The sequence below is a fragment of the Pseudophryne corroboree genome, chromosome 7, assembly GCF_028390025.1.
Source record: "Pseudophryne corroboree isolate aPseCor3 chromosome 7, aPseCor3.hap2, whole genome shotgun sequence".
Lineage (NCBI taxonomy): Eukaryota > Metazoa > Chordata > Amphibia > Anura > Myobatrachidae > Pseudophryne > Pseudophryne corroboree.
In genome coordinates this window covers 446066116-446093602 of record NC_086450.1, presented here as the reverse complement: position 1 = coordinate 446093602, position 27487 = coordinate 446066116, and the positions used below count along the sequence as shown (strand labels likewise).

The 27487-nt window shown below is 51.7% G+C and overlaps 1 protein-coding gene across 1 annotated transcript; it reads left to right on the top strand.

Annotated features, from left to right (window-relative positions):
- The first annotated feature begins 856 nt into the window (after positions 1-856).
- NUBP2 (NUBP iron-sulfur cluster assembly factor 2, cytosolic) lies at positions 857-20742 on the top strand. The gene is made up of 6 exons (XM_063934992.1): positions 857-937; positions 11585-11783; positions 12898-13052; positions 13475-13585; positions 18752-18821; positions 20014-20742. Exons 2-6 carry the CDS (start codon positions 11630-11632, stop codon positions 20154-20156), a joined length of 633 nt encoding a protein of 210 aa, XP_063791062.1. The 5' UTR covers positions 857-937; positions 11585-11629; the 3' UTR covers positions 20157-20742.
- The last annotated feature ends 6745 nt before the right edge of the window (positions 20743-27487 follow it).

The window sequence follows — 27487 nt, the reverse complement described above, 5'->3', positions numbered from 1 at the left end:
GTATAGTTGCATCATAGCTTCAAACACTAAAAACGCGTGGACACGCTGTGCCCTACACGCGTGTTTCACTGCACTTATGGCAGCTTCGTCAGGGAGCAACCGCAGGAGGTGGTGAGTGTGTCTCCCCTGGCTCTGCGTCACATTCCAGCTCCGTGCAGCACTACAACTCCCAGCATGCCCTGCTACAGTCACAGCATGCCCTAACAGCAAAGCTGTAGTATGGCATGCTGGGAGGTGTAGTTCCACAGAAGCAGGGCTCATCTGTATCATGGGTGTCTTTTTATTTTATTCAACCATAAAATAAATTTTTCATTCATTAAAGTCTGCACAAGTCCGTATCTGTGAGCTGAGGCAGAGTAGGGAATCTGTGTCTATCTGGCTGGTGTGGTACTACACATCCCAGCAAGCCCTGATCTGAAGACACCTGGGTTATTTCCATTGGCAGTATGCATAGTTGCCACCATCCAATATGTCACCTTAGTGGTTGAGTCCTGGCTAGAATGAATTGTTAATATTTGCAACGTGCAGCATGGTGACACGGTGGTTAGCATTGTTCCGTCACAGCACTGGAGTCCTAAGCTTCAGTCCTTAGTCCTATCTGTGTGGAGTGTCTGTGTTCTTTCCCGGCTCTAGCACTATATAAGAGGCCATAACTTTACCTCTTGTTTCAGCATGGTGGCACAGTGGTTAGCATTGTTCCCTCACAACACTGGAGTTCTAAGCTTCAGTCCTTAGTCCTATCTGTGTGGAGTGTCTGTGTTCTTTCCCGGGGCTAGCAGTATATATACATGAGGCCATAACCTTACCTCTTGTTTCAGATGGCGGTAATCTCGCTGGTGTGCGGCACATCATTCTGGTGTTGTCAGGGAAAGGAGGCGTTGGCAAGAGTACCATCTCCACTGAGATTGCCCTGGCGCTGCGCCATGCTGGGAAAAAGGTGGGTGTGACCCTGTACTAATTAGTCTTACGTTTAAGTTAGCGCTTGGTAGGTACAATTATAGTTAGAAAACAAAAAATAAAAGTTTTGGTAACAGTTTATAATAAAAGGCATTAGTTGCTACCAATGAATGTGATAATTAGTTATTCTGTACTGATTTATAACTGAGCAGTATTCCCTCTAGCAAGGGTATATAGCCAGTGGTTACAGGTATGATAGGGGTTACTCTGACGTAGGGGTCCACGGGGGGCCTATTCTTCATATTTATAATGAAGATTTAAGAAACCGAAGCATTGTTGAACACAAGTCGTCCGTAATTACACGGATAAAGATGTGGATACTGGCCAATAGGCAGTGCTGTACCTGTCTAGGCAACTGCACCGCCCCTGTCCATACACATGGTTAGATAGCTGTCACTATGCAGGCACACTTGCTCATGAGATCCATCTGAATACAGGTGTAATTACACTTCTCCTCAGCCCTTGCTTATGTGTGAATGCCCCGTTATAAGCATCCTCTGACTGTCTGCCTTATTCAGAGATGGTCGCATACCTGATTTTTTTTTTCTTCCCCCGCTGTTGAGCATTTATTGGGAGTCTGCGCATGCGTCGGGATGGTCTGGAAGCGGCGTTCACAGACAGGATTTATTTGCAAAGTGTTGATAGTTAAAGAGCGTTTGGGGAGGTAACGGGAGAGTGGTGGCAAAAATGCAGGAGTGTTACGATCATTAGGGGGCATTTTTGAGGTTGCTGCTGCGATCCTGTACGCAGCTGCAATGGCTCTGGCATCTTACTAGGTACGGCCGTGCTGCGCAACCATAGGGGTACTGGGAACTTTGATAACTGAGTGATTTGTGACACTGGGTCTGTGTACGCTGCCGCTGGGATATGCAAAGCTGATGGCGGGCGTTTCCATACAAATCCAGGCGGCTGCGGCATTTGCATGTTTCTGCACAGCGGCTGCGTACACATTCTCAGCTGTGAGTGCATTTGCCTACATCTGTGGATCCGGTCCTGAATCCATCCCCTGTGGAAATTCTACCATGGGAGTAACTCTGTCAGTGGACAGGACTCCAGTAAAGACGTCCTAGTCTTGTGCAGTCCTATTTCTTTTCACAATGGCTCGGCTTCACGTGGATTGGAGTTTTGTATTTTAATTTTTTCTAACGTCCTAGAGGATGCTGGGGACTCCGTAAGGACCATGGTGATAGACGGGCTCCGCAGAAGACATGGGCACTTTAAGAAAGAATTTAGTTCCTGGTGTGCACTGGCTCCTCCCTCTATGCCCCTCCTCCAGACCTCAGTTTGATACTGTGCCCAGACGAGCTGGGTGCTTTTCAGTGAGCTCTCCTGAGTTTACTGATAAAAAGTATTTTGTTAGGTTTTTTATTTTCAGGGAGCTCTGCTGACAACAGACTCCCTGCATCGTGGGACTGAGGGGAGAGAAGCAGCCCTACTCTCTGAAGCTAGGTCCTGCTTCTTAGGCTACTGGACACCATTAGCTCCAGAGGGATTGGTACGCAGGATCTCACCCTCGCCGTCCCCCTCGCAGAGCCGGAAGATAGAAGCCGGGTGAGTATGAGAAGAAAAGAAGACTTCAGAGGAGGCAGAAGACTTCATGATCTTCACTGAGGTAACGCACAGCACTGAAGCACACCTCACATACTCCGGTCACTGTAAGGGCGCAGGGGGGGGGCCCTGGGCAGCATTATAAACCTCTTATTGGCAAAAGGAGCATATATACAGCTGGACACTGTATATATGCATGAGCCCCCGCCAATTTTACACTTTTAGCGGGACAGCAGCCCGCCGTCGAGGGGGCGGGGCTTCTCCCTCAGCACTCGCCAGCGCCATGTTTTTCTCCACAGCACCGCTGAGAGGAAGCTCCCGGACTCTCCCCTGCTTATACCACGGTAGAAGAGAGGGTTTTAAAGAAGAGGGGGGGGCACATAATTCGACACAGATAATAACAGCGCTACTGGGTAAACATTAAATTGCTGTGTTTTTTCCTGGGTCATATAGCGCTGGGGTGTGTGCTGGCATACACTCTCTCTCTGTCTCTCCAAAGGGCCTTATGGGGGAATTATCTTCAGATGAGCATTCCCTGAGTGTGTGGTGTGTCGGTACGTGTGTGTCGACATGTCTGAGGTAAAAGGCTCTCCTAAGGAGGAGATGGAGTAAATGTGTGTGTGAGTGGTGTCTCCGTCGACAACGCCGACACCTGATTGGATATGTGAAATAAAGTGCTGAGGTAAATTTATTGCACAAAAGATTAGAGAACAGACAGTGAATCTACACAGGTCTGTCCCTATGTCGCAGGGACCTTCAGAGTCTCACAATGCTCACTATCCAAAATAATGGACACTGATATCGACATGGAGTCTGACTCCAGTGTCGATTACGATAATGCAAAGTTACAGCCAAAATTGGCAGAAAAGTATTCAATATATGATTATTGTAATAAAAGATGTTTTGCATATCACTGATGACTCATCTGTCCCTGACACGAGGGTACACATGTTTAAGGGGAAGAAAGCTGAGGTAAATTTCCCTCCTCTCATGAAGAAAAAGAGCGGGAATCTCCAGACAAGAAGCTGCAGCTTCCCAAAAAGAATTCTCAGGGAGTATCCTTTCCCTACTAGGGCCAGGATACGATGGGAATCTTCCACTAGGGTGGACAAAGCTTTGTCACGTTTACCCAAAAGGTAGCGCTGACATAACAGCTATCCTCAGGGATCCTGCAGATAACTTGCAGTAAAAGTACTTTGAAGTCCATTTACACACATTCTGGTACACTACTCAGACCGGCGATTGTGTCGGCATGGGTTTATAGCGCTGTAGCAGCGTGGACAGATACCTTATCAGCGGAGATTGAAACCCTAGATAAGGATACCATGGTATTGACCTTAGTATATGTGTGTGTATGTGTGTGTGTATATATATATATATATATATATATATATATATATATATATATATATACCTTGTGATTCTGTGCCTGGCCCTCTAACGCTGGGCGGAGTCACAGGCACAGATCTGGGTGGCTGGATGCAGGCCAGGAACAGTCCCCTCCCTCGGTCCGCCCAGTTCCCTCCCCATCTCCGCCCAGTCCCCTCTTTCCCTCCTCCCTGTACACTCCCTGCACCCTGGTTACACTGCAGCCAGTGAGTCTTGCGACTGTCGCACACTCCGGAGGAGAATGCCGTGGACGATCTCTGACTGCCACTCCCTCCCCCACCCGCAGCACTCCCCGCCCCCCCCCCCCCCCCCCACCCACGGTACACGTCCCTCCCCCACCCATAGCACCCAAAAACCGCGGCGCACCCCACCCCTCCCCCACCCGCGACACCCCCATACCCTCCTCTTACCCACCCGCCCCTCCCCCACCCGCGGCTCCCACAGTATCCACAACATCCGCCCCCCACCCGTGGCACTCCCACTCCCTCTTCCACCCGCAGAACCCCCGCCCCTCCCCCACCCGCGGCACTCCCGCCCCACCCACCACATCCATCCCCCACCCCGCCACACACTCCTCCCCCACCCATATCACCCACAACCTGCAAAACCCCCGCCCCTCCCCCACCTCCATACCCACCTCCCGCCCCTCCCCAACCCGCAGCACCCCTGCACCTCCCCCATACCCACTTTCCCCACCACCTTCCACCCCGCCCGCGGCATCCACCACATCTGCCCCCCACTCGTGGCACACACCCCTCCCCCGCTCGCTGCACTCCTTCCCCCAAACGCAACACCCCCGCACCTCCCCCATACCCCCCTCTCCCCCCCGCTACACCCCCGCACCCTCTACCCCTCCTCCACCCGCGGCACTCCCACCCGTAGCACCCACACCCGCAGCACCCCTACAGCGCATCCAGACCCCCGCCACACCCCCGCAGCCGCCACTCCCTCAACCACAGCACCTCCGGCCCCCTCCCCCACCCACATCTATAGACACCTTACCCCATTCGTGGACCTACCACACCACCCGCAGCACCTCTGGACCACCTCCCACAGCACCTCCGGACCCCATCCACGGCTCCCCTGCAGCCACCCGTCCTCCACCCACAGCACTTCTAGCACCTATCACCCAACCTCATCCCCCCCTGCAACACCACCTCCCCAAACACCCCGCCCACTACATCGCCCCTCCCCCACGCACACCACCTCCAGACCCCCTCCTTCATCCACAGCCCCCCGCACCCACCCCTCCCCCACCAACAGCATCTACACTCCCCTTCCGCACCTCCCCCATCCGCACCTCCTCCTCCCCCACCCACAGCACCTCTGCACCCTTTCCGCCATCCGTGCCACTGCACCCACCCCTCCACCACCCACAACACCTCTGGACCCCCTCCGGCACCCACCCCTCCGCCACACGTAGCACCTCGGACACCATCCTCAGCCGCTACAAGTGATTCCCTGAATCAGGGTGATCATTGGCACGGATAAGCACCTCCACCTCACTGAACCCACCCCCTTTCCAAAACCCCCCCACACACACTGAACTTCTGTGAGTATAGTTGCTACCAGTGCACACTGGATTAATAAAAAAAGTAATACTGTGGCCATTATGTGTCTAAGCGACACTGCTACCTGTGGCCATTGTGTATACGTGGCTCTGCTACCAGTGGCCATTGTGTGTATAAGTGACACTGCTACCTGTGGCCATTGTGTGTATAAGCGCCACTGCTACCTGTGGCCATTGTGTGTATAAGTGGTGCTGCTACCTGTGGCCACTGTGTATATAAGCGCCTCTGTTACCTATGGGAATTGTGTGTAGAAGTGGCACTGCTACCGGGGGCCATTGTGTGTATAAGCACCACTGCTACCTGTGGTCATTGTGTGTATAAACTGCTTTGCTACCTGTGGGCACGTTGTGTATAAATGTCTCTGCTACCTGTGGGCACTGTATGTATAAGCGGCTCTGCTACCTGTGGGCACTGTGTGTATAAGCGGCTCTGCTACCTGTGGGCGCTGTGTGTATAAGTGGCTGTGCTACCTGTGGGTATTGTGTGTGTATAAGCGGCTCTGCTACCTGTGGGTATTGTGTGTATAAGCTGCCCTGCTACCTGTGGCCACTGTGTGGATACGTGGCTCCGTTACCTGTGGCCATTGTGTGTATAAGCGGCTCAGCTACCTGTGTCCATTGTGTGTATACGTGGCTCTGATACTTGTGACCACTGTGTGTAAAAGCTGCGCTGCATACACTAGCAGTATATACTACACTATGTTATTCTTTGTGTCCTGCTGCCTCTCTTCACGCCCTCACAAAAGGCTACGCCCCCATGACAATCGCACGCCCTTCCCCCTTGCAATATTTACTCACTAGCATAAACTTTTTTGCAGGTAATACTCCATATAATAACAATTATAGCACAGATGAAGCCTGTATAGGGGTTAACGGGTCGTAGCCTCTTGCAACGGTATTTTCTAACACCTTGCCTCTCTTTATCCTCTCCCTACCACCCTGACTCTCCCTATCCTTTACCAATCGCACAGCGTTTCTGTACATTCCCTGTCTCCCCCCTTACGCCTCTCTATTTTTTTCTCAACAGGACCCTATTTCTGTATGCCTTCAATACTGCCCTGCATTTCTGAATCTGATATCTACCGGCCTGCGTATGTTCAGAGGCGTGCAGGGGTTAACGGGGCGTAGCCCCTAACGACGGTGTGAAGAGCGCCCGCAGGGCGCGATGAATCACCTAGTGTGTATGTGTGTATGTATATATATATATATATATATATATATATATATATATATATATATATATATATATATATTGCTGTCTGCTAGACGTGTCCTGTGGAACATGAAATGGACAGGTGATGCCGACTAAAAGAGGCATATGGAAGGTTTACCTTACAAGGCTGAGGAATTGTGTGGGCTCTCGGACCTGGTCTCCACAGCTATAGCTGGTAATTCTGATCTTTTGCCTTATATTCCTTCACAGCCTAAGAAAGCACGACATTATCAAATGCAGTCCTTTCGGTCGCAGAATAACAAGAAAGTACGAGGAGCGTCCTTTCTTACCAGAGGTAAGGGTACAGGGCACAGCTAGTTCCCAGGAACAGAAGTCCTCCCCGGCCTCTACTGCATCCAACGCATGACGCTGGAGCTCCGCTAAGGGAGTTCGCCCCAGTGGGAGCACGTCTTCGACTCTTCAGCCACATCTGAGTTCACTCACAGGTGGTTCCCGGGGCAATAAAAAATTGTTTCTCAGGGTTACAAGCTGGAATTCGAAAGGTGCCTCCTCACCGGTTTTTCCTTATCGGACCTACTGGCTTCTCCCCCAGGAAGGGAGAACATATTATATACATTTCACACATTGTATCTCCAACAGGTGGTGCTCAAAGTTCCCCTCCTGCAACAAGGAAGGCGATATGACTCAACCTTGGCTGTAGTCCCGAAACCGTACAGTTCGGTCAGACCTATTTTTAAAATTAAAATCTCAACCTATACGGGAAAAGGTTCAAATTTAAAGTGGAATCGCCCAGAGCGATCATCGCCAGCCTGGAAGGGGGGGATTTGATGGTATATCTAAACACAAAGGCTGCATACCTTAATTTTCCCATTTATCCACCCCATCAGGCGTACCTGACAATTGCGGTACAGGATTGTCATTATTAATTTCGGGGTAATTGGCGGAAATAATGGTGCTCCTACGCAAGCAAGGAGTCAGTTGTTCCATACTTGGACGATATCCTAATAAGGGCGAGATCAAAAGAGCAGTTGTTGAACAGCGCGTCACTTTCGCTGAAGGTGTACCAGCAACACGGCTGGATTCTCAATTTCCCGAGGTCACAGTTGGTTCCTATAACTCGTCTGCCCTTCTTGGGTATGATTCTGGATACAGACCAGAAATGGGTTTACCTTCAGATAGAGAAGGCCCAGGAACTCATGACTCTCGCCAGGGACCTATTGAAACCAAGACAGGTGTCAGTGCATCACTGCACTCGAGTCCTGGGAAAAACATTCCCTTCAGCAGGTTCCATGCGAGGACTTTCCAATGGGACCTACTGGACAAGTCGTCCGGGTCACATCTACAGATTCATCAGTTGATCACCCTATCCCCCAGGGCCAGGGTATCTCTCCTGTGGTGGCTGCAGAGTGCTCACCTTCTAGAGGGCCGCAGATTCGGCATTCAGGACTAGATCCTGGTGACCACGGACGCGAGCCTCCGAGGCTGGGGAGCAGTCACACAGGGAAGAAATTTCCAAGGTCTTCAGTCAAGTCAAGAGACTTGTCGTCACATCAACATATTGGAACTAAAGGCCATATATAACGCCCTACGTCAAGCGGAGACCTTTCTTCGCGACCAACCGGTTCTGTTCCAGTCAGAAAACGTCACCGCAGTAGCTCATGTAAACCGCCAAGGCGGCACAAGGAGCAGAGTGGCGATGGCGAAAGCCACCAGAATTCTTCGCTGGGCGGAGAATCATGTAAGAGCACTGTCAACAGTGTTCATTCCGGAAGTGAACAACTGGGAAGCAGACTTCCTCACCAGACATACGTCCTGGAGAGTGGAGACTTCATCAGGAAGTCTTCGCACAGATTGCAGTTTGGTGGGGACTGCCACAGATAGACAGGATGGCGTCCCGCCTCAACAAAAAGCTGCAGAGTTATTGCGCCTGGTCAAGAGACCTTCAGGCAGTAGCGGTAGACGCCCTAGTGACACTGTGGGTGTTCCAGTCAAAATGTGATAACCTGCGCACTGGGATCTATTTGTGTGGACGAGCTGCTACACCTTCAGGTGACTGACCTGATGGGACTATATAGATAATTGGGAATGGTGTTGCGCTCAATCCGGGTGATTGGTCTGTTTATCCAATTAGTTGGTTAATAAGATAGGAGCCCTTGATTTCTTCAAGTATGGATAAGGATAAATAAATAATAAATGAGTAATTGGATGGTTAACGGTTAATTGAATATAAACCCTTAAATTCAGCAAATACTGGTGCGTATGTGATAAAATGATCAATGCATATAAATTTGAATGAGAAACTAATATAAAATAAAAATCAAATAAATTATGTATCAATTGGGTGCTTGGTGGTCCTATGTTTCAGATTGAAATGTATTGAAATCAATGATGATCATAAAAATTAGGTAACAATGTAACAATTTATTGTATTTAACTAAATAACTAAATAATGTGAAGAGGAGTGCTGGATGGCACTGATACGTAATGTCACTCTTGGTCAGCAAATAGTTTCAAACTAGCGGCGTCCCGCATGCATTTATTACTGTCTCTGTTAGAGTGCACTCTAGTTTTTCAGTCTCACAAATAGCGCTTATTCTGTATGTGCCACACTTGGAATCTTCATGGTGTGGGTATGGGGCAATTACACATGGAAGGTATGATAGGGAGGCTCTGGACTAATCTTACAGGCCGGCCTCAGCTTCCCGTGGTGCGCCTTGGAACAGACACCCCCTGAGAGCCGAGGCGCCGCACCGGTAATCTCGTCTGAGGCGAGGGAAAAATCAGAGAGCGCTCTCCGGAGCCGCCTAGTGAGTGACCCTCGCCGCAACAGAGGCTCGCTTCCTACCTTCTCCTGTGTTTGCCAAGTCCCGTCACCGGCTTGTCCGTCTTCTGTTGCTCAGCAACCTGGTCCGCTTCCGGGTTTCTCCCGATCACGTGACCAGGTCTTGTTAGATGTGAAGCTCGATGTATCTGGTATGCAAAAGTAGTTCTGCAGAACTTGAAAGTCTGTATGTCTTTACTCCAACGCGTTTCAGCCTTTCCAAGGCCTTCCTCTGGGAGAAGTGGTGTTCCAGTCAGTCTATGTATTTCCTCCTCTTCCTCTCATACCCAAGGGTTGAGAATAATAAGAAAAAGGAGGAGTGAGAACAATCCTCATTGTTCCAGATTGGCCACGAAGGATCTGGTATCCGGATATGCAGGAAATGCTTACAGAAAATCCGTGGCCTCTTCCTCTAAGGCAGGACCTGTTGCAACAGGGCCCATGTCTGTTCCAAGACTTACCGCGGCTGCGTTTGACGGCATGGCGGTTGAACGCCGGATCCTAGCAGAAAAAGGCATTCCGGATGAGGTCATTCCTACGCTGATAAAGGCTAGGAAGGACGTGACATCTTAACATTATCACTGTATATGGCGAAAATATGTATCTTGGTGTGAGGCCAGGAATGCTCCAACGGAAGAATTCCATCTGGGCCATTTCCTTCACTTCCTACTAACTGGAGTGAATTTGGGCCTAAAACTTAGGCTCCATTAAGGTTCAGATTTCGGGCCTATCCATTTTCTTTCAAAAAGAGTTGGCTTCTCTACCAGAAGTTCAGACGTTTGTAAAAGAAGTGCTGCGTATTCAGCCTCTTTTTGTGCCTCCGGTGGCACCTTGGGATCTTAACGTGGTGTTAAGTTTCCTAAAGTCACACTGGTTTGAAACACTTAAAACGGCGGAGTTAAAATATATCACGTGGAAGGTGGTCATGTTATTAGCCTTGGCTTCGACTAGACGTGTGTCAGAATTAGGGGCTTTGTCACATAAAAGCCCCTATCTGGTTTTCCATATGGATAGAGCATAATTGCGGACCCGTTCGCAATTTCTGCCGAAAGTGGTATCATCTTTTCATATGAACCAACCTATTGTGGTGCCTGTGGCTACACGTGACTTGGAGGATTCCGAGTTACTTGATGTGGTCAGGGCTTTGAAAATTTACGTGGCCAGAACGGCTAAAGTCAGGAAAACTGTAGCGCTGTTTGTCCTGTATGCATCCAACAAGATTGGTGCCCCTGCTTCAAAGCAAACTATTGCTCGCTGGATTTGTAACACAATTCAGCAGGCGCAGTCTACGGCTGGATTGCTGTTACCATAATCGGTCAAGGCCCATTCCACTAGGAAGGTGGGCTCTTCTTGGGCGGCTGCCCGGGGGTCTCGGCACTAGAGCTGTGTCGAGCTGCTACTTGGTCGGGTTCAAACACTTTTGCAAAATTCTATAGGTTTGATACCCTGGCTGAGGAGGACCTCATGTTTGCTCAATCGGTTCTGCAGAGTCATCTGCACTCTCCCGCCCGTTTGGGAGCTTTGGTATAATCCCCATGGTCCTTACGGAGTGCCCAGCATCCTCTAGGACATTAGAGAAAATAAGATTTTACTTACCGGTAAATCTATTTCTCGTAGCCCGTAGAGGATGCTGGGCGCCCGTCCCAAGTGCTGACTTCTTCTGCAATACTTGTATATAGTTATTGCTTACATAAGGGTTATGTTATAGTTGCATTGGTCTTGCACTGATGCTATGTTGTTTTCATACTGTTAACTGGGTAGTTATCACAAGTTATATGGTGTGATTGGTGTGGGCTGGTATGAATCTTGCCCTTGGATTAACAAAATCCTTTCCTTGTACTGTCCATCTTCTCTGGGCACAGTCTCTCTAACTGAGGTCTGGAGGAGGGGCATAGAGGGAGGAGCCAGTGCACACCAGGAACTAAATTCTTTCTTAAAGTGCCCATGTCTCCTGCGGAGCCCGTCTATCCCCATGGTTCTTACGGAGTCCCCAGCATCCTCTACGGACTACGAGAAATAGATTTACCGGTAAGTAAAATATTATTATTATAATTATATATATATATATATATATATAAACATTTTTTTTTTATTTATTTTTTTAATGAACACGTGCATTGTGCAGGTGGGAATACTGGACGTGGATTTGTGTGGACCCAGTATCCCGCGCATGCTGAACGCCCACAATAAAGACGTCCACCAGTGTGACAGTGGCTGGGTGCCGGTCTATGTGGACCAGGAGAAGAGTATCTCGCTCATGTCCATCGGCTTTCTACTAGAGCGCCCCGATGACGCCGTAGTATGGAGGGGGCCCAAGAAGAATGGTATGGAGCACAGCCTTACTTATAATTATATGAACATAACTGGTATTGGGCATTGGCTGCAGGGATATGTCCAGCCTTGCATGTATTCATAATACAGAAACATACATTGAAAGTGAGAGGAAGCCTTGCTTATACCCCTTTCAGACCTAAATCCCGGGAATTTCCCTGCTCAGTCCCGGGTTTTTCACCTCTGAAAAATCCTGGGTTTTTGCTGGGACCCCCTTTCCCACAAAACCTGAGACCTGGGAAATTCCCGCATCGACCCCTTTCAGACATAAGCCCGGTCAGCCCTTGCATTCTGTAAGTCGAGGCAGACAAGGCTACTCTCATGTCACATGTCTTGTACATACGCTGTCACACGCACACACACATACTTGTCAAATACACACTCATGCCAAACTCATACACACATACATGTCACTCACTAGCCACCAGACCTCGCCACAATGGCTGTGTCTCTGTTGCTAGGCTGCATCAGCTGCTTTTTCTAAATTTTGCAGCACGGACCGCAGCAGCTGGCGCACGCTCCCTCCAGGCAGCCCCACCCGCTCCGGCAGTAAACGCCAATCAGAGGCATCTAGGTGCGACCTCTGAGTAAATTCCAGAGTCACACCATTCGCACTTAGCCCGGGTTATTTACCCGGGACGAAAGACCCGGTAAAAACCCAGGTCAATTGCAGGATTGTCAACCCAGGAACATGTTCCCGGTTTGGTGGCTTTCAGACATACCAAAATCCCAGGTTGATGCGCGTTCTTGTGCAAAAACCCGGGATTTTGGAGGATGTCTGAAAGGGGTATAAGAGAGCTGACAGTCTAATTATTGACGCTACGGAGCCGTTAAACCACTAGTGACTAAGAGTCTGGAATGTTCTCTGTTCCATTAGCAATTGGTTCTCCCTCAAACTCAAGGCGTGAAAGCCAGGTACTGTAATAGGAAGAACTTTGTCCTGGTCTTATAGAGTATTACCCGTAACATCACCTGTACAATATGATTAGTCACATGACCATCGTGCTCTGTATTGTACCGGTCATTATAGTAAGTTGTACCCAGGGTTCCGGAATGTTTCTGACACTTTCTAATCCTAGAAACTCACGCTATCTCCATTTCTCCTAGCGATGATAAAGCAGTTCATCAGTGATGTGGCCTGGGGAGAGCTGGACTTTCTCATCGTTGACACCCCACCAGGGACATCCGATGAGCACATCTCCACTGTGGAGGCTCTGAGGGTCTTCAGCCCACTGGGGGCTGTGCTGGTCACTACTCCACAGGTACTTTATGCCGTGTATTGAGTTGCACGCATCTTATTGTAGTGCAAACTTAAATCTTGCATTTAGACGCAGCAGGAGCAAAGATGCCGCAGTCCTCATCTTCACCCCTTGCACCGCGTTTATGGTGGTGCAAAATGTACATGTTGTAGCGAATGTGTATCAAGATCCGGGTAACGAATAAACAAGTCTCATTGGGAAAGGGGCCTGCTTACCTTGTGCCTGCACCGTGCTGCTGTGTTTATACCTGTGATCCGTAAGGGTAGTCCTCACATGCATTGCAAGATACATGCAACTCCAAATACAGAGTGCGCGAATGCCCACTGAGAACAACCTGTACCAAAACACATCTCTCCACTGTGCAAGTTCTGTGCAACTCTAAATCTCATGTGTGGTTTATTCTGACTTCAGATTATTACTTGCAGGCAGTGTCTGTGGGAGACGTGAGGCGGGAGCTCACATTCTGCAAGAAGATGGGGCTTCCGGTGATCGGGATTGTGGAGAACATGAGCGGCTTTGTCTGTCCGCACTGCACGGTGAGCTGCAGAGCAGGTCTTGTTAGCAGGATAGACCGGTTTGTCTGCGAGTTTGAGTAAGGTTTGTGTACAGATTTCCACACGTATGCATAGTTGTACACAGCTATGTTTTTGGGCGGCCCCCTAACCTTGCTCTTGATTTTATAGCAATGATCGTTATCGGCACACAGCTGCACCATCTGTAGACTAGACGCAGAAGATGGCGTCTGTAAATAAGCGCAGTGACGCACAACGCTGCGCAGCCTGCAGTTCTGATGTCACGCACTTTGGGAACTTTGCTTATGTGAGAACACCCAGTTCTGCCTCCTCAGCCCCTGGCTGAAACTCTCTATTGCCTGTACTTGCGCACGCTCAGCTCTATATCAATACCCAATGTACACTCGGCGAACATGCTTGCGTTCAGCCTCAGTCCCGCTGTGTGTAAGCTGGGTCCGGAGATTAACGTCTTGGAATGGGTTGGGATTCCTTTACCTGCAGCCGGGATCCCGACCGCCAGAATGCAGACGGGGTGGGGGTGGGAGCGAGTGCAACAAAGCCCCTTGCAGGTTTGGTGGCTTCCTGCACTCGCCACAAGTTCTATTCCCACTCTATGGGTGTCGTGGACACCCACGAGTGGGAATAGCCCTTGGCCCCCTGCCGCCATTTTGGTGGCCGGGATCCCAGCATCGGTATGCTGACCGCCGGGATCATAACTACATCCCCTTGGAATGGCTGTGACACGGGGATGAATATCCTGGAAAATCTGAAGGACGCTCTCAGACCTGCAGTACATGTAGGAAGACCGAGCGCTTTCTGAGCACGAGGACGCTTGGGGCCTGATTCCGAGTCAGATGCTTCATCTTTGGACGCAGCAGCGATGAGAAGATATTCTAGTTCTGCTGGAGGTGTCAGAGGACAAGACTCCGCCCTCACAGTATCGCAGCCCTCGGCCGTCTCTGTAAGCCTCAGCTTGCTCAGAATGACCGACGGGACTGCTCAGCCGGGGCCAGGAAATCTGCGTCGGAAGAATTGGGAGCCCTGGTCGCTGTGGGGCACTGTCACTTGGGAGCCCCGGGCGCTGTGGGGTGCGGTCACTTGGGAGCCCCGGGCGCTGTGGGGTGCGGTCACTTGGGAGCCCCGGGCGCTGTGGGGTGCGGTCACTTGGGAGCCCTGGTCGCTGTGGGGTGCGGTCACTTGGGAGCCCCGGGCGCTGTGGGGTGCGGTCACTTGGGAGCCCTGGTCGCTGTGGGTTGCGGTCACTTAGGAGCCCTGGTCGCTGTGGGTTGCGGTCACTTGGGAGCCCCGGGCGCTGTGGGGTGCGGTCACTTGGGAGCCCCGGGCGCTGTGGGGTGCGGTCACTTGGGAGCCCTGGTCGCTGTGGGGCGCGGTCACTTGGGAGCCCTGGTCGCTGTGGGTTGCAGTCACTTGGGAGCCCTGGGCGCTGTGGGGCACTGTCACTTGGGAGCCCTGGGCGCTGTGAGGCACGGTCACTTGGGACCCCGGGCGCTGTGGGTTGCGGTCACTTGGGTCCCTGGGCGCTGTGGGGCACTGTCACTTGGGAGCCCTAATCGCTGTGGGGCGCGGTCACTTGGGAGCCCCGGGCGCTGTGGGGTGCGGTCACTTGGGAGCCCTGGTCGCTGTGGGTTGCGGTCACTTGGGAGCCCTGGTCGCTGTGGGGCGCGGTCACTTGGGAGCCCCGGGCGCTGTGGGGTGCGGTCACTTGGGAGCCCTGGTCGCTGTGGGTTGCGGTCACTTGGGAGCCCTGGTCGCTGTGGGGCGCGGTCACTTGGGAGCCCTGGTCGCTGTGGGTTGCGGTCACTTGGGAGCCCTGGGCGCTGTGGGGCACTGTCACTTGGGAGCCCTGGGCGCTGTGAGGCACGGTCACTTGGGACCCCGGGCGCTGTGGGTTGCGGTCACTTGGGTCCCTGGGCGCTGTGGGGCACTGTCACTTGGGAGCCCTAATCGCTGTGGGGCGCGGTCACTTGGGAGCCCCGGGCGCTGTGGGGTGCGGTCACTTGGGAGCCCCGGGCGCTGTGGGGTGCGGTCACTTGGGAGCCCTGGTCGCTGTGGGGCACGGTCACTTGGGACCCCGGGCGCTGTGGGTTGCGGTCACTTGGGTCCCTGGGCGCTGTGGGGCACTGTCACTTGGGAGCCCTAATCGCTGTGGGGCGCGGTCACTTGGGAGCCCCGGGCGCTGTGGGGTGCGGTCACTTGGGAGCCCCGGGCGCTGTGGGGTGCGGTCACTTGGGAGCCCTGGTCGCTGTGGGTTGCGGTCACTTGGGAGCCCTGGTCGCTGTGGGTTGCGGTCACTTGGGAGCCCTGGTCGCTGTGGGGCGCGGTCACTTGGGAGCCCTGGTCGCTGTGGGTTGCGGTCACTTGGGAGCCCTGGGCGCTGTGGGGCACTGTCACTTGGGAGCCCTGGGCGCTGTGAGGCACGGTCACTTGGGAGCCCTGGGCGCTGTGGGTTGCGGTCACTTGGGTCCCTGGGCGCTGTGGGGCACGGTCACTTGGGAGCCCTGGTCGCTGTGGGGCACGGTCACTTGGGACCCCGGGCGCTGTGGGTTGCGGTCACTTGGGTCCCTGGGCGCTGTGGGGCACTGTCACTTGGGAGCCCTGGTCGCTGTGAGGCACGGTCACTTGGGAGCCCTGGTCGCTGTGGGTTGCGGTCACTTGGGAGCCCTGGTCGCTGTGGGGCACTGTCACTTGGGAGCCCTGGTCGCTGTGGGTTGCGGTCACTTGGGAGCCCTGGGCGCTGTGGGGCACTGTCACTTGGGAGCCCTGGGCGCTGTGAGGCACGGTCACTTGGGAGCCCTGGGCGCTGTGAGGCACGGTCACTTAGGAGCCCTGGTCGCTGTGGGTTGCGGTCACTTGGGTCCCTGGGCGCTGTGGGGCACGGTCACTTGGGAGCCCTGGTCGCTGTGGGTTGCGGTCACTTGGGAGCCCTGGTCGCTGTGGGGCACTGTCACTTGGGAGCCCTGGTCGCTGTGGGTTGCGGTCACTTGGGAGCCCTGGGCGCTGTGGGGCACTGTCACTTGGGAGCCCTGGGCGCTGTGAGGCACGGTCACTTGGGAGCCCTGGGCGCTGTGAGGCACGGTCACTTAGGAGCCCTGGTCGCTGTGGGTTGCGGTCACTTGGGTCCCTGGGCGCTGTGGGTTGCGGTCACTTGGGAGCCCTGGTCGCTGTGGGTTGCGGTCACTTGGGAGCCCTGGTCGCTGTGGGGCGCGGTCACTTGGGAGCCCTGGTCGCTGTGGGTTGCGGTCACTTGGGAGCCCTGGGCGCTGTGGGGCACTGTCACTTGGGAGCCCTGGGCGCTGTGAGGCACGGTCACTTGGGACCCCGGGCGCTGTGGGTTGCGGTCACTTGGGTCCCTGGGCGCTGTGGGGCACTGTCACTTGGGAGCCCTAATCGCTGTGGGGCGCGGTCACTTGGGAGCCCCGGGCGCTGTGGGGTGCGGTCACTTGGGAGCCCCGGGCGCTGTGGGGTGCGGTCACTTGGGAGCCCTGGTCGCTGTGGGGCACGGTCACTTGGGACCCCGGGCGCTGTGGGTTGCGGTCACTTGGGTCCCTGGGCGCTGTGGGGCACTGTCACTTGGGAGCCCTAATCGCTGTGGGGCGCGGTCACTTGGGAGCCCCGGGCGCTGTGGGGTGCGGTCACTTGGGAGCCCTGGTCGCTGTGGGTTGCGGTCACTTGGGAGCCCTGGTCGCTGTGGGGCGCGGTCACTTGGGAGCCCCGGGCGCTGTGGGGTGCGGTCACTTGGGAGCCCTGGTCGCTGTGGGTTGCGGTCACTTGGGAGCCCTGGTCGCTGTGGGGCGCGGTCACTTGGGAGCCCTGGTCGCTGTGGGTTGCGGTCACTTGGGAGCCCTGGGCGCTGTGGGGCACTGTCACTTGGGAGCCCTGGGCGCTGTGAGGCACGGTCACTTGGGACCCCGGGCGCTGTGGGTTGCGGTCACTTGGGTCCCTGGGCGCTGTGGGGCACTGTCACTTGGGAGCCCTAATCGCTGTGGGGCGCGGTCACTTGGGAGCCCCGGGCGCTGTGGGGTGCGGTCACTTGGGAGCCCCGGGCGCTGTGGGGTGCGGTCACTTGGGAGCCCTGGTCGCTGTGGGGCACGGTCACTTGGGACCCCGGGCGCTGTGGGTTGCGGTCACTTGGGTCCCTGGGCGCTGTGGGGCACTGTCACTTGGGAGCCCTAATCGCTGTGGGGCGCGGTCACTTGGGAGCCCCGGGCGCTGTGGGGTGCGGTCACTTGGGAGCCCCGGGCGCTGTGGGGTGCGGTCACTTGGGAGCCCTGGTCGCTGTGGGTTGCGGTCACTTGGGAGCCCTGGTCGCTGTGGGTTGCGGTCACTTGGGAGCCCTGGTCGCTGTGGGGCGCGGTCACTTGGGAGCCCTGGTCGCTGTGGGTTGCGGTCACTTGGGAGCCCTGGGCGCTGTGGGGCACTGTCACTTGGGAGCCCTGGGCGCTGTGAGGCACGGTCACTTGGGAGCCCTGGGCGCTGTGGGTTGCGGTCACTTGGGTCCCTGGGCGCTGTGGGGCACGGTCACTTGGGAGCCCTGGTCGCTGTGGGGCACGGTCACTTGGGACCCCGGGCGCTGTGGGTTGCGGTCACTTGGGTCCCTGGGCGCTGTGGGGCACTGTCACTTGGGAGCCCTGGTCGCTGTGAGGCACGGTCACTTGGGAGCCCTGGTCGCTGTGGGTTGCGGTCACTTGGGAGCCCTGGTCGCTGTGGGGCACTGTCACTTGGGAGCCCTGGTCGCTGTGGGTTGCGGTCACTTGGGAGCCCTGGGCGCTGTGGGGCACTGTCACTTGGGAGCCCTGGGCGCTGTGAGGCACGGTCACTTGGGAGCCCTGGGCGCTGTGAGGCACGGTCACTTAGGAGCCCTGGTCGCTGTGGGTTGCGGTCACTTGGGTCCCTGGGCGCTGTGGGGCACGGTCACTTGGGAGCCCTGGTCGCTGTGGGGCACGGTCACTTGGGACCCCGGGCGCTGTGGGTTGCGGTCACTTGGGTCCCTGGGCGCTGTGGGGCACGGTCACTTGGGAGCCCTGGTCGCTGTGGGGCACGGTCACTTGGGACCCCGGGTGCTGTGGGGCACTGTGGCACTCCGACACTTCGGCTTGCAGGGGGAGAAAAAAAATGCTGCTGTGTTTTGCTCCCACAGTAGCACTTACTGTTGTCTCTGTCTTACCGCAGGAATGCACAAACATTTTTTCCAAAGGAGGAGGAGAGGAGCTGGCACGGCATGCTGGGGTCCCATTTCTAGGTAAATAGTATAATCTCTATACTGGGAGGCGTAATGGTGCTGTGTGTGTGTGTGTGTGTGTGTGTGTGTGTGTGTGTGTGTGTGTGTGTGTGTGTGTAGGAGGGGGTAGAAGGTGCTGGCTTGCTGTGTGTGTGTGTGTGTGTGTGTGTGTGTGTGTGTGTGTGTGTGTGTGTGTGTGTGTGTGTGTGATTTGCAGCTGCGGGAGTGTGAATACTACCACGATGTGTGCATTACACAGTGTGCACACACTGAGGCGCTGTTGTGATTGAGATGCACAGTATCAGTAATGTGTTGGAACAGTGCTGGGTGTTCCTAGGCCCTCATCTCCTCCCATATGAGGCTATGGGGGTCATTCCGACCCGATCGTTCATTGCAGCGCAGCGATCGGGTCAGGACTGCGCCGGCGCATGACAGCCGTCGGTGCCTAGCGATCGCCTCTGAGACAGAGGCGTTTGCTGGGCGGGAGGGTGCTGAACCTGCCATGTAGGGGGAGCGGTCCGGCCAGCGCAGGCGTGGCCGGACCGTTGGGGGGGGGGGGGCGCATTCCGCTGCAGGCCGGGGAGCGACGAGTAGCTCCCGGCCAGCACGCTAAAGCTGCGCTAGTCTGGGGCTACTCTTGAAGTACAAAGGCATCACCGCTGTGCGATGCCTTTGCACTTCTGTGGGGGGGGACGGCACTGACGTGCGGGGCGAACTAGCCCTGTGCTGGGCGTCCACCCTGCATGTCTGTGTGAATGATCGTAGCTGTGCTAAATTTAGCGGAGCTACAATCAACTCTAAATGACCCCCCATATACGGATGGAGAGACTGCACCTGGCATAGGAAGGCTGGCAGTGCTTCTGCCGACGCCACCGTACACATATATACAAAGCCAGTCCCAAATGCCGCTCTTCCTTCGTTGTTCTAGTAATAACGCTTTATCCGCCTGTGTAAGGAAGCGATCCCCTGCGATTAGCAGTGATGATGATAATGGAAGCACAAGTGGTTGATTTGTGAGCGCAGAGTAATGGCCATAGAAAATGGAACGTGGCTAAATTGTGGGCATTGGCTTTTTTTTTGTGGCTTTTTCTGTTTACCAAAATCTCTAGGAAAGTTTTTTGTTTTGTTTTGTTTATCGCAAACTTTTTTTATGTTTAAAATCCAAAAAGAAATCGCAGTTTGGTGATCTCTCCCCCCCTCTCTCTCTGTGCAGGTTGTGTGCCTCTTGATCCCGTTCTGACACAAAGCCTGGAGCAGGGGAAGGATTTCCTGCAGGAATTTCCCCAGAGCGCGGCTTACCCTTCCATCACCAGCATCGCTCAGCACATCCTAGGCCGTGCTGCTCACAGTTCCTGACCTAAGGATGTGCAGGGCAGCAGAATACAGGAATACTGAGAAACGGGCAGAGAGACACTTTTATACTCCAGCCCTGTCTTCTCATACAAAGTCCAGACAGAAGTGGCGTACGCTTGTACCAGCCTGTCCAACATGTGACAATGGTACAAATCTCTCTCTCTAAGGAGTCTATGTAATAAGCCTTGGAGAGAGAGATAAAGTATCGGCTCCTAACTGCCATTTTTCAAACACCGTCTGTGACATGTCAGTTAGGAGCTGATTAGCTGGTAATTTATCCCTGTAAACTTTCTCTCTCTCCAAGGCTTAGTAAATAGACTCCTTTATTTGACTTTGCCACATGTCATTCCGTTACTTGTTGATGGTGCGGAAGCCGTTTGCCGCACAATACGCGTGTTTGGGCAGCTTTTGCGGCCATGCCAATTGTGAGCCCTTTCTCCGATTACAGGGATCTTTGCCTCATTCATGCACAGCTATCAGGAATGTGTCTATAGAAGTACATAGGGTCCTATCGCTAGTGTTCATAGTGATAAGATCCTAGATGGTGTTTGGTCGTTTCACCGAATATTAATAAAGAGTTAAATATTGAGTTGATAAAATCATTTAACTTTAATAACAGCAGTTTACAATGAGTTTTGCAGAGAGTTCTTGCGCTTTTTAGCACTGCGCATGTACCGCGGCTGACCGCATGCAGCATTGTACACATCTCGCTTGTTTCACCACTTGCAGCAGGATAGGTGTGACTGGTCGGTAAAAGGGGGTGTCCTGTGGGCCTGTCCTGTGCATGAATGAGGAATTGCAGGTCATGGTGAGCGGAAGCTGAGACCCGCATGGTATAGGGTGCACACGTGCTCTGATAGTGAGGATGCATACTTGCACAGGTGGATGGGGGAATGCAGCCGTATAGATGTGTGCAATTGTCAGTGCAGTGCGAACAGCCGCATATATCTCCGCACATGTAGCTGTGAATCAGCCCTCAGTGTGCCACTGCATCATCATTGTGTATCGTGCTTCCAGTCGGCACAGTCTGGCAAGTTTTATTGTATTTGGACATAAGGGTGTGCGGCCCACACAAACACCCGTACATCACAATAGCAAAGATCGTTACTGACAATCAGCAAGAAATGGACGTGGGGAAAAAAGTGTCAGGATTTGTTCATTTCAGTCTCTCTCATCAGACTTTTATCAGAGGCAGAGAAAATGCAGATTGGGAGCAGCATATATATTGTTTGTTCTAGCACCCTGCACCTGTCACAACCCATGCAGTTCCTCGTTCCTGCTTGGGGTGTCTCTATCTGTTCTGGTGCTTCTAGCACACTCTGCTCTGTATCTCAGCACTGAGATACAGGCCAGAGTGTGCTAGAAGCACCAGAGCAGAGCGCAAGACGAGGAAACTGCACAGGTTGTAACAGGTGCATGGTGATAGAAAGAATAATATAGATACTAGAAAGGACTGAAACATCAGAGTAAATTGTACATGATGAGCAGACTTTGGTGCCCTGTTGTGAAGGAATATTCCACAGTGGAGCATACAGAGTGGCAGCCTTTATCAGCCACCGACCCCTGCGGATCACCAACCTCCGGAGAACAACATAGCAAAAAATAAAATGGGTCAAGTTGAAAACGGCGCTACCTCGGTTTATTTAGACACATGGGGCAATATTTACTAATATTCGTGTTTTGGCCGTTTTGAAGGGTGTTTGAACTTGAATGGTATCGGGTGCATTTTACTGCAACTTTTTGAATCCTGATACGATCATTCACTAAGCTGCCGAGTTTTGCACAATCGTTTTTTCCGATGTCGATGTGATTCGTAATATCAGGCAGTGTTTTACGGGAGTGATGAGTAAAACACTGCCTGAAAAAACACAAGGAATCCCGGCCGGATCTGTGAGATCCGTGCCAGGCTTCATTGTGTACCTTAAAAAGTTTATTAAAGTCTTTTAAAATCTGAAAAAAATTGCGTGGGGTCCCCCCTCCTTAGCATAACCAGCCTCGGGCTCTTTGAGAAGGTCCTGGTTGAAAAAATATGGGGGGGGAAATGACAGGGGTCCCCCCATATTTAATCAACCAGCACCGGGCTCTGCGCCTGGTCCTGGTTCCAAAAATACGGGGGACAAAAAGCGTAGGGGTACCCCGTATTTCTGAAACCAGCACCGGGCTCCACTAGCTGGGGAGATAATGCCACAGCCGGGGGACACTTTGATATCGGTCCCTGCGGCCGTGACATTAAAACCCCAACTAGTCACCCCTGGCCGGGGTACCCTGGAGGAGTGGGGACCCCTTCAATCAAGGGGTCCCCCCCCTCCAGCCACCCAAGGGCCAGGGGTGAAGCCCGAGGCTGTCCCCCCCCCATCCAAGGGCGGCGGATGGGGGGCTGATAGCCAAGTGTGAAATTGTGAATATTAGTTTTAGTAGCAGTACTACAAGTCCCAGCAAGCCTCCCCCGCAAGCTGGTACTTGGAGAACCACAAGTACCAGCATGCGGTGGAAAACCGGGCCCGCTGGTACCTGTAGTACTACTACTAAAAAAAAAATACCCCAATAAAAACAGGACACACACACCGTGACAGTACAACTTTATTCCATACATGCACACCAACATACACACATACTTACCTATGTTCCCACGAGGCTCGGTCCTCTACTCCATGTAGAATCCTAGGGGTACCTGTGAAAAAAATTATACTCACAAAATCCAGTGAAGAATCTGGCCTTTGAATAATCCACGTACTTGGCAAAAAAAAAAAAACGCAAACCCGACCACGCACTGAAAGGGGTCCCATGTTTACACATGGGACCCCTTTCCCCGACTGCCAGGACCCCCCCTGACTCCTGTCAAAGAGGGTCCCTTCAGCCAATCAGGGAGCGCCACGTCGTGGCACCCTCCTGATTGGCTGTGTGCTCCTGTAGTGTCTGTCAGGCAGCACACGCCTATGCGCTCCATTGTAGCCAATGGTGGGAACTTTGCGGTCAGCGGTGAGGTTACTTTCGGTCAAGCAGGGATTCCGGCATTGGTATGGTGACCGGCGGTCTAGAATTAGCTTCACCCGACACAGATGACAGCTTCAAGTGACATTACACAAATGAATCATTTATACTAAAAAAAAAAAAAAATCCTATCAATAAGTCTCATTATAATAAACATATACTATCTACCTCAATGTTTCAAAAGTACCAACAGAAATAATACAAAGGTAATAAATATGGTCAGAGGACACTGGAGGTCCCTGTGGTTATTTCTGGTTGATTAAATATGGGGAGACCCCTGTCATTTTTTCCCCCATATTTTTTTTAACCAGGACCGGCTCAAAGAGCCCGAGGCTGGTTATGCTAAGGAGGGGGGACCCCACGCAATTTTTTTTTTCCAGTTTTTACACTAAACAGACCCTTTCCCATAGATAACCATGCACAGATCTCACTGATCCGTGCATGGATATCCAAACTCGACTGGAAAAAGCAGGTCTATTTTATTGCTGCTTTTTTTTAACGAATCGAAAAAAAACAGACCCGCACTTGAGCACTCAGAAACTAACACCCAAATACGAATGAATAGTGAATGCCCGTATTGTATGAAATAACAGCCGCGTTTGACCGATGGTCTATTCATTCGTATTTGTGAACGCTGTCATTCAAACCATTACGCATAGTCCAAACACTGCCGAGATTGGTGCTTAGTGAATTCCCGGATTGGGACTTAGAAAAAAAAACACAAATCGGGCAAACTCGGATTTTTAGTAAATACTGGCCCTGCAGTCTACCGTATCTAAATCTCCAACCTCTATGAACAGATGGAGAGAAAACTGCTGCACATGAAATTCTACAAAAACAGTGTAAAACCCCCAGATCAAAAGGAATAATATCCAATGTAGACTTCATTGGAGTACTGCTGTAAATGCGCAAATTCCCTTTGTATAAGGTTTCTTAATAGCTCCTCTTATTAACTGCGCTCACATTCCGATTTCTTCGTGCATTCACATAAAGATTTCTTTTCATGTCACAGAAAATGGGCATGGAGACATCCCACTTTATACCAACATTTGCATGAATCGTTCTTGTGGCACTCACATAAAGGTTTCTTTAAGTCTTCTATTTCTTACTCCGGAACGCTTCCTTTCTTTATCAGTAGTGCATAGACAGGAATGTCCCCAAACACTTCCCCTCAGTGTGGCATGGTTAATGATAAAAAAAAAATTATAACATCCAATCTTCTACACGGTATCCGTTCACATGGTCGACCATGTTATGGTCGACAGTCATTAGGTCGACCACTATTGGTCGACATGGACACATGGTCGACACATGAAAATGGTCGACACATGAAAGGTCGACATGATTTTTTAAACTTTTTTTTCTTTTGGGGAACTTTTCCATACTTTACAATCCACGTGGACTACGATTGGAACGGTAATCTGTGCCGAGCGAAGCGGTAGCGGAGCGAAGGCACCATGCCCGAAGCATGGCGAGCGAAGCGGTGCACTAATTGGGGTTCCCAGTCACTTTACGCAAAAAACGACACCAAAAAAACTAAAAACAAAAAACAAAACTCATGTCGACCTTTTCGTGTGTCGACCATTTTCATGTGTCGACCAATAGTGGTCGACCTAATGACTGTCGACCATTCATACCGGAACCCTTCTACACAAATTGTAAAATCATGTAAAAGTCAATGGAATATTGACACGTAATGACAAATACAGGCATGTGTCATTTGCTAAACAGATTAACCATAAAACATGGACAGTTGGTAAAAAAGCTGTAACCTGTACATGAGTATCAAAAATCCGGGGACTCCGTCAGATAAAATAAACTCCCACGTGCTAGAATTGCAATTGGTCAGGAGTCCCGCCCCCTTACAGTCCCGACAGTCAGCGTGCCGACTAACAGGGATTATTCCCACTCGTGGGTGTCCACGACATCCATATAGTGGGAATATAACCTGCGGCAAACGCAGCTCACCATCGAGCCAGCAAGGGGCTTCGCTCCACTCGCCTCCCCCGCCGCCCATTTGCAAGCAGGGATTCCGGCGTTGGTATGGTGACTGGCGGTCTAGAGTTAGCTTTACCCGACACAGATGACAGCTTCAAGTGCCATTACACAAATGAATCATTTATACTAAAAATAAAAAAAATCCTATCAGTAAGTCTCATTATAATAAACATATACTATCTACCTCAATGTTTCAAAAGTACCAACAGAAATAATACAAAGGTAATAAATATGGTCAGAGGACACTGGAGGTCCCTGTGGGATATTTCTGTAACCCACAAGTGCTGTATGATAATCCTTGGATCAGAATAACTACAATCAGCTGTGACTGACGCGTTTCTCCGATTGTTTCCCGTTTCAACAGAGAAATATCTTGTCGGGGTACCATCTGGTGCTTAAATACCCTGTTTAAATCAATCATTTATCATTGGTCTTAAATATCAAATTACTGTTGCTGATGCTCGATATAATATCTGTAAAAGTTTAAGGCATTTTAATTTTCATTAAAGTAATCCTAACATTTAAATACAGTCTATAATAAAAATTCACAATCAAAACATCACACCATAGCAGTGCTGTTTCTGCACTATTTATGAGGCAGAAGGGCTGGACCTCTAGGCCACTACGAGAGAATAATTACTTTGAACATCTTACGTTTTAATCACTGGACAGGTACTGATTGATGTGCAATTATGTACAAGGCTATTGCTATGGATATTTGTTTTTCATGCTCACTGTAACTTTAGCCACGCTCATTTGGGTTTTGCAAGCTAGATACAATTTCGGACGGATTCGGCATGTGCTCCTAACACATGAGATTGGCCCCCTGATCTGTCACAATCTCTGCTTAATTGAAGGGAAACAAAATTACATCATAGGTGATGACACCATGACCTGGGCACATTAATGTACGGGATGGAAGCATGAGAAAGGACAATTTAAGTAACTACATTAAACTGATATCCAATTAAAACATTCAGGGGGAAATCATTTTTTTTTATTGCTGGCAGCTTGATGACCCTGACACTACAATGAGCCTGTGACAATGCGACTAGTTTTAAATAATGTACTTTCGGTAACCGCGTCCTGCATGCATTAAATTTAAGCTGATCAAGGCGAGGCAGCCCGCAATAACGGCTGTTGTGTTTGTAATATCAATTATTTTACAGATCTTCTCTCAGCCATTCACACTAAACAGCCACTATCAACTAAAACGGCCACTACCAACTAAATCGGATCAACTAAAACGGCCACTATCAACTAAATCGGATCAACTAAAACGGCCACTATCAACTAAAATCAGGATTTTGGTACTTACCGATAAATCCCTTTCTCCGATTCCACAGGGGACACTGGAGCGCAGTTACAATGGGGAAATAGTAGGCAGTAACTGGGAGCTGGCACTTTAAAACTCAAACACTGTGGCTAGTTCCTCCCCTATGTCCCCCCCCTCCAAGCCAGTCTACGTAAACCTGTGCCCGAGGAGAGCTGGAATAAACTAACGTTAAAGTAGAGGAGGTTATGTAAACCAGGATAACACAAAACAAACCTCGAACCTAACCTAACAAAAGGTTAACCTGAAACAAAAAAGCAGTCACATAGTGATCTGCAAACCGTTAAGCGAAAAAGGAGGAAACAGCGCTGGGTGGGCGTCCAGTGTCCCCTGTGGAATCAGAGAAAGGGATTTATCAGTAAGTACCAAAATCCTCATTTCTCCTTCATCCACTAGGGGCCACTGGAGCGCAGTTACAATGGGGACGAGCGGGAGAGCGCTGAGAATCCTGCCAAACTGCGATGCAGAGGCCGCAAAAGTGTCAAACTTGTAGAATTTGACAAACGTATGTCGGCCCGACCAAGTAGCCGCCCAACATAAAGTAGTCATGGATACCCCACGGGCAGCCGCCCACGAAGGCCCCACAGAGCGCTTAGAGTGCACTGAAATTGAAGACGGAGGATTCCGAGAAGCTGCCAGATAAGCTTGTCTGATGGTCAGCCGAATCCATCGTGACAAAGTCTGCTTAGAAGCCGGCCAACCACGGCGGGCAGCATCGTATAGAACAAATAAAGAGTCGGATTTCAGAATAGCCGAAGTCCTATCCACATAGTTCTTGGGCGCCATGACAACGTCCAATGATCTCGAATCCGGAGAGTCCACCGAGAGGGCCGGAACCACAAGTGGCTGATTGATGTGAAAATCGGACACCACCTTAGGTAGAAAAGACATGCGAGTACGGAGCTCAGCCCTATCAGCATGAAACACCAGGTAAGGAGGTCGACAAGAGAGAGACCCAAGTTCCGACACCTGTCTGGCCGAAGCGAGAGCTAGAAGAACCACCTTCCAGGTG

Coding starts and splice junctions, on each gene's coding strand:
- NUBP2 (XM_063934992.1), top strand. CDS start 11,630: ATGCTGAACGCCCACAATAAAGACGTCCACCAGTGTGACAGTGGCTGG. Junction 13,053..13,474: donor TGCTGGTCACTACTCCACAG/GTACTTTATGCC, acceptor TATTACTTGCAG/GCAGTGTCTGTGGGAGACGT. Junction 18,822..20,013: donor TGCTGGGGTCCCATTTCTAG/GTAAATAGTATA, acceptor CTCTCTGTGCAG/GTTGTGTGCCTCTTGATCCC.